Source organism: Emiliania huxleyi (assembly GCF_000372725.1).
Source record: "Emiliania huxleyi CCMP1516 chromosome Unknown EMIHUscaffold_198, whole genome shotgun sequence".
NCBI classification, from domain to species: Eukaryota; Haptophyta; order Isochrysidales; family Noelaerhabdaceae; genus Emiliania; species Emiliania huxleyi.
The window spans coordinates 139,642-148,986 of NW_005200615.1; the positions used below are offsets into that span (position 1 = coordinate 139,642).

General features: G+C 67.8%; 3 protein-coding genes across 3 annotated transcripts in view; 1 reads left to right on the forward strand and 2 right to left on the reverse strand.

Annotated features, from left to right (window-relative positions):
• The window catches only part of EMIHUDRAFT_442760 (hypothetical protein), a 2,355-nt gene extending 1,179 nt beyond the window's left edge, over positions 1 to 1,176 (reverse strand). Inside the window, exon 1 of the mRNA XM_005781894.1 lies at positions 181 to 1,176. Coding sequence (XP_005781951.1) covers positions 181 to 1,139 — 959 coding nt within the window. The 5' untranslated portion in view covers positions 1,140 to 1,176. The remainder of the gene's footprint in view (positions 1 to 180) is intronic.
• A 3,305-nt stretch (positions 1,177 to 4,481) lies between these two features.
• EMIHUDRAFT_233898 (hypothetical protein) lies at positions 4,482 to 6,644 on the forward strand (the record flags this gene model as incomplete). The annotated part of the gene is made up of 3 exons (XM_005781895.1): positions 4,482 to 4,949; positions 5,723 to 5,889; positions 6,074 to 6,644. The coding sequence occupies 3 exons, from the start codon at positions 4,482 to 4,484 to the stop codon at positions 6,642 to 6,644; spliced, it is 1,206 nt and encodes a 401-aa protein (XP_005781952.1).
• Positions 6,645 to 7,600: 956 nt separating this feature from the next.
• Positions 7,601 to 9,345, reverse strand: EMIHUDRAFT_365859 (hypothetical protein). Its single transcript, XM_005781896.1, has one exon. It carries the CDS (start codon positions 9,015 to 9,017, stop codon positions 7,698 to 7,700), a length of 1,320 nt encoding a protein of 439 aa, XP_005781953.1. The 5' UTR covers positions 9,018 to 9,345; the 3' UTR covers positions 7,601 to 7,697.

Consider the following 9,345-nt stretch of genomic DNA (forward strand, 5'->3'; position numbering starts at 1 on the left):
AATCAGTACATTTGACGTAGCGTCCTCGTGGGGGTTTCGTCGACACCAAGCATCGTTGGGGCGGCCTCCTAGTAGAAGTAAATCCAGCTTCTTGCGGTGTGGTAGACGGGGTAGCCAAGCGCTTTCCTCCCGTTCTCTTGGTCGGTCGCCTCCGGCGCCTCGTTGGCTTGGGTCAGCGTTTGTGGCGGCGGCGGCGGCGGCGGCGGCGGCGGCGGCGGCGGCGGAAGCGGCGGCGGGCCAGGCGGTGGCGCGGAAGGGGGTTGCGACGGTGACGCTGGCATGGGTGGCAGAGGCGGCAGGGGCGGCGGCGGTGGCGGTGGCGGCGGCGGCGGCGGCGGCGGTAGCGGCGGCGGGCCAGGCGGTGGCGCGGAAGGAGGGTGCGACGGTGGCGGCGGCATAGGCGGGGAGGGTGGCGGCGGCGGAGGTGGTGGCGGCGGCGGCGGTGGCGGCGGCGGGGGTAGCGGCGGCGGCCCGGGCGGTGGCGTTGACGGTGGCTGCGACGGTGGCGGCGGCATCGGCGGGGAGGGTGGCGGCGGCGGCGGCGGCGGCGGCGGCGGCGGAGGGAGGGGCTGTGGGGGCGACGGTAGCGGCGACGGTGCGGGCGGCTCTGGGGCGCGAGGAGTGCAGCAGTGCTGGCCGTCGCACGACTCTATCGGACATCCGGCCGCCGCCTGTCCGAGCCCGCCCCAGAACGTGTAGGTCGTCTTGCAGCACGCGCCACCCTCGCCACAAAAGCCCGGGCAAGGGCCGTCGCGGCCGCCGCACCAGTACAGGCAGTCGGTGGGCGGTGGCGGCGCCGGCGAAGGCGGCGAGGGCGGCGCCGGCGAGGGCGGCGGCAGAGGCGGAGGCGGCGGTTCCGACAACTCGGCCACGCAGCAGTGCATGCCCTCGCACGGCACCTCGGCTGGGCAACTGTCAGCCGGCGCGTCGCTGGCCGCGCAGCAGGCGCGGCCGGCGCCGCAGAAGCCGTGACAGGGCCCGTCTCGAGCGCCACACCACCAGAAGCAGTCCTCTCCTGGCAGCGGGCCGAGGCCTGCAGCCCTAAAGGCGAAGGCGCCCGGGCCCGCGGAGAGACCGCCTCCAGCTCCCTCCTCGCCGGTGCTGCTGACCCAAGCGACGAGTGCGGGGGCGGCAAGCATGCTTGGCCACAACACCTTGCCACAAAGGGAAGTGCCGTGACAGCTGTGCAAAAAGAGAATTTTCAAGCCGCGCACGATTCACACGCCCACGCCGAGCTCAGCCGCCCACTCCGAGTGTAGGTCGGCGTCCAACAGCTCCGCAGCGTCCATCTCCGAGGCTGCTGATGTGCAAGCGCTGTGAACACCGAGTCCTCCCCGGTAATGCCTCTCTAAATCCGCGCCATAACAATGTCTATCGCGCGCTCCGCCCCCGGCCGCTGCCGCCGCGAATGCGCGCGGCGGCCGCGCGCTAGGTGCGGGAGCCACCGGACGCTCGCGCGGCGCCGGGGCGTATCGGTCTCGGCACGTCTCGCGCGCTGCGAGGTGTCTTTTGGCATGCTGGCGCTTGGCAAAGACGCCAGCAAGCTCGCCTTGCTTGCCTGCGGCCGCGGGCGTGTGGGTGGGCCCGCCAGGCTCGGCGAGGCTCGGCGCGGGTCTTCGAGCTCGCCGCCGGCGGCGAGCCAGCATAGCTCGTCGCTCGACGGGAGCCTGTCCGGTATGCTCTGGGCATGCTGTACAGCATCGCCAATTTTCTGGGAGGGTCTACAGGGCCAGGGCGGGCCGGCTCGGGCGCGATTGCGCGCTCAATACTACCACGACTACCTGCTCTCGAACCGGGCCGCCGACGGCGGGCTTGTGCGGCGCGCCGCTCGACGGCAGGCTGCTCCTCACCCTTCCGACAGCATCTGCTGTCTCGCTTCTCTCGCTGCGACCGCATCCGGGGGCCTGCGGCGACCTCCTCGCTTCGCCAGCGCTGCCTATGACTGCGGCACGCACGTCGGCTCGCCGCCCGCGTCGCCCGCGGCGGGCCCGCATAGCGCGCCGCTCGTCGGGGGAGTGCCAAGGAGGTTGAGGAGTACAGGCTGTCTCGCTCAGACCGCAGCCGACGCGGTGCGGGGCCGCTGTCGGCGCTGCTGCCGAGCTCCTGCGCTGTGGGCTTCGCCATCGTGTCCTGAGTACGTCGCCGACGCCACCTGCCGCTCGCAGCTGCCTTGGACTTCCCGGCCATCAGGCAAACACACACACACACACACACAAACACACACACTATTAATAATCGGGTAATAATTATTAATTATTAATCATCGGGCGGGGGCGCGGCGCGGCGGCGAGCGGCGCGAGGCGGCGGCGCGGCGAGGCAGCGGGCGACGCAGTGCGGGGCGGCGCGGCGGCGGGTGGTATAATTGTTTATTAATTCATTAATAATGAATTAATAATTGTCGGGCGGCGGCGCGGCGCGGCGACGGGCGGCGCGAGGCGGCGGCGCGGCGCGGCGGCGCGGCGCGGCGGCGGGCGACGCAGGGGCGGGGCGGCGCGGCCACCTGCCCCGCACCGGGTCTCTGGCCATTGGAGCAGTGCAGTGGTCGCGTCGCCCATGTCCCGACCAACACCCCGACCGGCAACGACGGAGAATCTACTCCGCGCCGGCGGCCCCGTCGGTGGCGGCGCCGATCGGATCGCGTCGCGCCGGCGGGGGTGGTGACCGAGCGGGCAATTGCTCCGCTGGCCGGCGCGGGGTCGCGCCAGCGGGGAACAGGTAAGTAAGGCGGCATCGACGCTGAACGGTCACGAAACCCACCCCACCACACTGAAAGACCACCGGCCAGTTGACGACACACTCCTAGACGCCCGCCGTTGAAGCTGGGGCGCGCGCGGGGGCGGTGTGGGTGTGCGGGATGTCTGTGGGCCCGAGAGCGATATGCCATGTCCGCCTTGCTTTGTTTCCTAACATCGAAGGCTAGCTCGAAAAAAAAGCAAAAAAAGACTGGCAAAATATGGGGGCGCACGTGATTCCATCCCTGGTGGTGTCGCCCCCGCGCGGAGGGCATGGCCGCGGAGGAGGCGAGTACGCGCTTGCCAGGCCTTCCTCAGACAGCCTCTCGGGCAGAGACTGAGGGTCGGCTTTGTGTGGCGTGGCCCGTGCGCTGCGCTGCGCAAAGCTGCGTGTGCTGCGGGAGCATCCTGTGCTTCCTTTGGGAAGTGCGCACCTCCTGCAGCTGGTGGAAGGCCGTGCCGCCGCTCGTCTGCTCCGTGGACAGGGCGGGGAGGCGACGCCGCAGCGCCGCAGCGTCCGCTGCACGCCGGTGCAGCACTCTGCTGCCTGGTGGGCAGCCTGCTGGTGGTGTGCGCGGTGTTTGCGAGGCGGCTCTGGCGCTGTACTGCCAGCCGCGGCGAGTGGCGCGCGGCACGTGCGGCGCCGCGCGCGCTCGATGAGCCAGCCGGCGCGGCGCGAGCGCCGTGCAGGCTGGCACATCGTTTGCATGCTGCCGTCAATTCTCTGGTCGACGGCGGTCAATCTCACGATTGTCGATCAAAACCGGCGGGCTTTGTGACGCCGTTTACGCAATCGTTTTTTGGCTTCGCTTTCTCCTTTGCTTGTTTTTATTTTGTTTTTCTTTTGCGAAGCGACGGAGGAGGGGGCGGGCGGGCGCTAACTATGGGCAACTACATGTCGAAGGTTCGAGGACGACTACTCGCCGCCTGGGTCGTTTGGGGCGCGCGGCTCCGTCGAGGACCGGGCGCGCCCCTTACCCGGCGCGCGGCGTAGGTCCCACTCTGACGTATAGAGGGGAGGCACGGACAACGGCCCAATTCATCAATTCCACTCATCTTCTGGAGCCTAGCCCCGTGCAGCGGCGGTCCGGCAGGCTGCCCCCAAGGCCCCCTGGGCCGCTGCGGGTTTGGGAGTTATGCTTAGGCACAGCTTCGGCGATGGCGGCCCCTCTCTGGGGCTTGCATAGGCGGGGAGTCTCCCCCGCTGGTCTCCTCATTGCATTTTTTCTTTTTCTTTTGAGCTGGGTGTGTGTGTGTGTGTGTGTGGTGGTGGTGGTGGGGGGGGGGGGGGGGGGGGAGGTGTTCTTGGACCCCCTGGCAAAGGTTCGCACATCCGTTCCCTTATTGGGGTTGGAGAAGGGGAGGGGGGATGGGCGGTCGGCGAAGGGGTAGCAGGCGGCAGGGCGTACGGGGTAGCCGTCACTTTCCTGCCTCAAAAGGGCGGGGCTGTCCCGGAAAGTGAGAAACGCCGGGCAGCGTGGCGCATCATTGAACCCTCCCATACATACGTGTTTGCTCCTCCTCCTTCGGGCTGTTCCATCTCCTCGTCTCTTTCCCACCTAGGCGGGGCGGGGGTCGGGGGGGCGGCGGGAGCGGGGTGCTGGGTGCGGTGCGGTGCGTGCAATCGTGTGCTTGGCGTCATGTTGTGTGTGCCTTCGCTTGTAAACAACGAAGTCTAGCTCAAAAAAAAGCGCTGCAACGCCGCCCACCTTTGCTCGCAGCACTGTGCGCGCTCGTGTTTGCCGACACATGAACCTGCCACCTCCCGCCGAGGGGTGGCCGGCCGCCGACAAGGCCGCGGAGGCGCTCTTCTCGCGGTTCCAGATCGACACGAGCCGCAAGTTTGGCGAAGGAGGCTACGGCGCCACCTACGCCGCTATCGACAATGCAGCGACGGGTGCGGCGCGCAACTGCGCTGCAAAGGTGGTGAACCTGAGCAAAATGAAGTTGGAGAGCCTGCAGGACGAGTGCAGGGTTCTGGATAACCTCGGGAAAGATGGTGGTCACCCCAACGTGATTAAGCTCCTCGGCCACGGCCGCGGGCGCCGGAGCGCGAAGCAGGAGGGGCAGTACTTTATCTTTATGGAGGCGGCGAGCGGCGGCGAGCTCTTCGACGTGGTGATCGACCGCGGCGCGAAGGCGATGACGGAGGAGGAGGCGCGCGGCTTCTTCATCGGCGTCCTCAGCGGTCTCATGCACTGCCACTCGCGCGGCATCGTGCACCGAGACATGAAGGCACGCAGAGCCGAGAGAGACCAGACAGGCTCTAGAGACCAGACAGGCCGCAGAGCCGAGAGAGACCAGACAGGCCGCAGAGCCCGCAGAGACCAGACAGGCCGCAGAGCCCAGAGAGACCAGACAGGCCGCAGAGCCCAGAGAGACCAGACAGGCCGCAGAGCCCAGAGAGACCAGACAGGCCGCAGAGCCCGCAGAGACCAGACAGGCCGCAGAGCCCGCAGAGACCAGACAGGCCGCAGGGTCCACGACGCGCACATGGGAGAGCGAGGGAGTACGCGGCACCGCCACGGCCAACTTGTGGGGAGCGAGTGCACGTCCCCGCCAAGGGGGAGAGAGAGTACGAGCAGCCACCGCCACGGCCAACTCCCCTGCCCTCCGCCCACATTCCTTCCCCTGCGGTCGAGCCCTTCTCCCTTCTCTCCGCCCAGCCCGCTGAAGTCACCTCGAGCGGCCCTGCTGCAACCGCCTGCACCGCCGACCATCTCTGACCATAACTACTCCCACCACCGCAACTCGCATTCCGCACACGCGCACTCACGCACCGAGCGCGCGCACCATACCCCACCCCCACCCTTCCCTCGCCCTCACCCCCACCCGCACCCCCACCCTCACCCCCACCCCACCCTCAATTCCCCACCCTCACCCCCACCCCACCCTCCCACCCCCACCCCCACCCCCACCCCCACCCCCACCCCCACCCCCACCCCCACCCCCACCCCCACCGCACCTTCCGCCTGCCGCCTGCCGCCCAGCTCGAGAACGTGCTGCTCTCGTCGGAGGGCACGATCAAGCTGATCGACTTTGGGCTCTCGCACACCTACGGCAAGGACGCCAACGGCCAGTGGGACCGCTCCCAGCCCCTCCGGCGGCTGGTCGGCTCAAAGTCGTACGTTGCGCCAGAGGTGCTCAGCGGCGTGGGGTATGACGGCCTAGAAGCGGGCTCTTGTACTCCAACCAGCGCCCGAGAGGACACGTATTCCGCTGTACTGTACTCATCCGTATTCCGCTGTATTCACTGTGTTCCTATCCGTTGTACTCACGCGGTGCTCTGACGCTGCACAATACCGTATTCGCGCCCTGAGGTTGGCGTATTCAGCACGCAGGTACGACGGCTTCATCGCCGACGTCTGGTCGCTCGGCGTCTGCCTCTTTTCGATGCTCGCGGGCTTCTTCCCGCTCTCGGAGGCAAACGCGAAGGACTGGCGCTTCGGGCTGCTCCAAAAGACGCAGGAGAAGGGCGTGTCGTCGACGGTGACCATCCACGGCTGGTACAAGCGCAAGTGCCAGCTCTCGCCCGGCGCGATCAACCTGATCGACTCGATGCTTGCCTGCAACCCGAAGCGGCGCATCCCTCTCGGCGCGATCGCGGCGCACGAGTGGACGGCGGGCGCGCCGCTCGGCGGAGCGGCGGCCAAGGCGGCGCTGGGGCGGAGTCCCATGACGGCGGCGCTGCCGGTGACCGCGATGGAGGAGGAGGGGCCACGCTGGCGGGCCGCCAACCCGGGCATGGACGCGGAGTCGCTGATGGCGCTGCTGGAGCTGAACGACGGCGAGGGGCTAGACGACGCGGAGACGGCGCCAATCTACCGCAAGCTGGGCGTCGACCTCGGCGAGGCGCTGCCGCTGCCGGCCTTTGACAGGCAACACGCCTGCACCTTTGCTGCGCCCGAGTGAGCAGGAGAGGGGAGGTGTGGGGGGGGGGGCTGGGCGAGGGAGGGGAGAGCCGGCCCTCGCGCCGAGTCGGCTGCGGGGGGAGGCGCCGAGTGTGGCACGCCGGGCGGCGAGGGAAGATGTGTTGGTGCGGCGCAGGCCCCTCGCATGCGGCGAGATCGAACGCAGCGCGCACCGCCGGCGGTGCAGCCTGCACGGTGACGCCTTCGTGAGTTCGCATGGGGGCATGACGCGTCCATGCGCCGAGTGGGCAAACCATTTCGTAGCACGGTCGGGAGACCGGGGGTCTGTACTCTCCGCCTTGTGGCCGTGTGTGTGGTGTGAGGCCGTGAGAGCTAAGCCATCGTGCGTGTGTGAGGGGTCGCGGACGTCGTAGAACGGAGATGGTGGTGTGACGTGAGCGCTCGCTTGGGGTCATTTTACTCTATCTCACAGCCTCTGCTAGAGCCGGCCCTCGCGCCGAGTCGGAGTCAGGCAGTCAGCCGGAGCTGCGCGGGCGGGGGGAGAGGCGCGCGCCGAGTCTCCCGAGTGTGGTCCACGCCGGGGCCCGGGCGCGGCGCGAGCGCCGAGCGGGCGCAGATGTGTTGGAGTGCGGCGCAGGCGCCAAGGCCCCTCGCATGCGGCGAGATCGAGCGCAGCGCGCACCGCCGGCGGTGCAGTCTGCACGGTGACGCCTTCGTGTGTTCGCATGGGGGCATGACGCGTCCCGCCGCCGCCACCACCCGCACCAGGAGCAGGATAGACCAGCCCCCACCTCTGTGCGCTGTGGCGGCTCTCCAAAGCGCCGCTTTCGGCTGTGAGATAATCAGCGATATGCCATGCGGAGATCCTGCTATGGTTGCGAGTGTATGTGTGGGCCGCTGTGTTCCCGCACCCGAGCACGCGAGACGCCCTCCCCCCCAGCCGCAAAACTGTCTCTGGCAGTGGCACCGCTCTGTGTGTTGTTGTGCCTGTCGAGAGCGAGTATGGTCTTGGTTGATATTCTACCAGGACCGACTCTAGTATACGTCAGTACTGTTGTCCCCTTCATGCGGCGCACCACGCCAAGGCAGCGAGTCAGGCAAGGTGGTCGGCGTGAAAATGACGCTGGCTTGTGCGCCGCCCTTTTCTGGCTTCGCTGCGACGGGTGCGGCCCATCATCACTGCCCGCGGCACACCGGGCGGTGCCAACAGCGCGTGCGTGCCCGCGCCAAAGTACTCCTCGAACGGCGACCGATTGGTGACGGGTCCGATCACGCCAAACGTGACTCGCTCGAAGGCGCCGTGGTACTTGCCGCGGAGCAGCGCGCAAAAGACGCCCGCAACCATGCGAGGGTCGTTCTGGAACACCCCGCAGCCCCACGCACCGAGGACGAGGGCGCTGTGGCCGTTGCCAGCAGCGACACGGAGCACACGCTCGGCCCGCTCAGCGAGGGCGGCCGAGATGTCCTGCTGGCGCACACGCCTCTTGCGCGCAGCGCCAGCATTGGGTGCGGCGGCAGTGATAAAGCTGAGTGGCCATGGTGACTCCAGCAGCCGGCCGGCGTATTCAGTGCGGATGATGGGCACCGCTGGCGAGTAGATGACTGCGTGCGAGTAGAGTCCGCCGTTGCGCTCCCCATTATTGTGCGCGTGGTAAAACGGCCTCGCGGCCTCTGATGTTAGCGCCGCGTAGAGCAGCGAGTTACGGGCGAGGTTCTCCTCCTGCGCCTCGGCGCCAGACATGAAGCCGCCGCCGGGGTTTCGCGCAGAGGCAAAGTTGAGCGCGACGACACTGTGGCCCATACGATGCAATCGACGAGCGGCCCCGAGCGTGCCCTCGTTGACAACCTCGATTTCGGTCGCCGCGCTAATAGCTGCGGCACGAGCCGGCAGCTTCATCGTCGTGCCATCAACGCAGGCTTGCATGCGCTCAGTGACGTCGACGACAGTGCCGCGCTCGGTGGTGTAGACGCCCTCGCTGCAGATGTCGGCCGTCGACGTCCCAATGGCGGCACGTTCGCCCTTCGTGAGGCGCGCAGTCTGCTCGTCCGCTCCCTCGTCCTCGCCCTCGCCCTCGCCCTCGCCCTCGCCCTCGCCCTCGCCCTCGCCCTCGCCCTCTTCCTCGTCCTCGTCCTCGTCCTCGTCCTCGTCCTCGCACTCTTCATCGTCCTCGCCCTCACCTTCACCACAACCTTCGTCTTCATTGCTGGCTTCCAACAGCTCTGCCAATACCTCCAGCACCGGCGCCGGCAGCACCCTGTCTGCGACCAGCCGACGAAGAGCAGGCACGCCACCCATTCGCATCTTGCGCCGAACAAGCGTCGACGAGAGGGGCTCGCCGCGAAAGGTCAGCAGCGGCGCGTCGCTGCCTTTTACGGTGATGATGGTGATGTTTGGCCCGAACTCTTCCGCCATTGCCGCTCCGCACTCTTTCGCAGAGCCGAATGTTCTTGGCGTTGGCTGGAGCCATTCAACCGACTCCGCAATGGCATTGCACATGCGAAGCCGCCATGCCGCATCAAATGCGAGCTCGCTGGATTCCCCACGCTGGCGGAACTTGCTGCGCACGTGTCCATCGTGCGCGACAGCAAAAAAACCAGCGACCACGCAGAAGCCGTCACGCTGCACCAGTTGCCGACCTCGCTCGAGGGCTGCGAGGTGGCCGGCATGCACCGGGCTGAAAGAGCCGCCGAGTACGACGATCGCTGGCTTCGAGCCAGTCATTGTCGTCGATGCTGTCACA

Excerpts from the sequence above, each read along its gene's own strand:
- EMIHUDRAFT_365859 (XM_005781896.1), bottom strand. The coding sequence starts at position 9,017 with ATGGCGGAAGAGTTCGGGCCAAACATCACCATCATCACCGTAAAAGGC.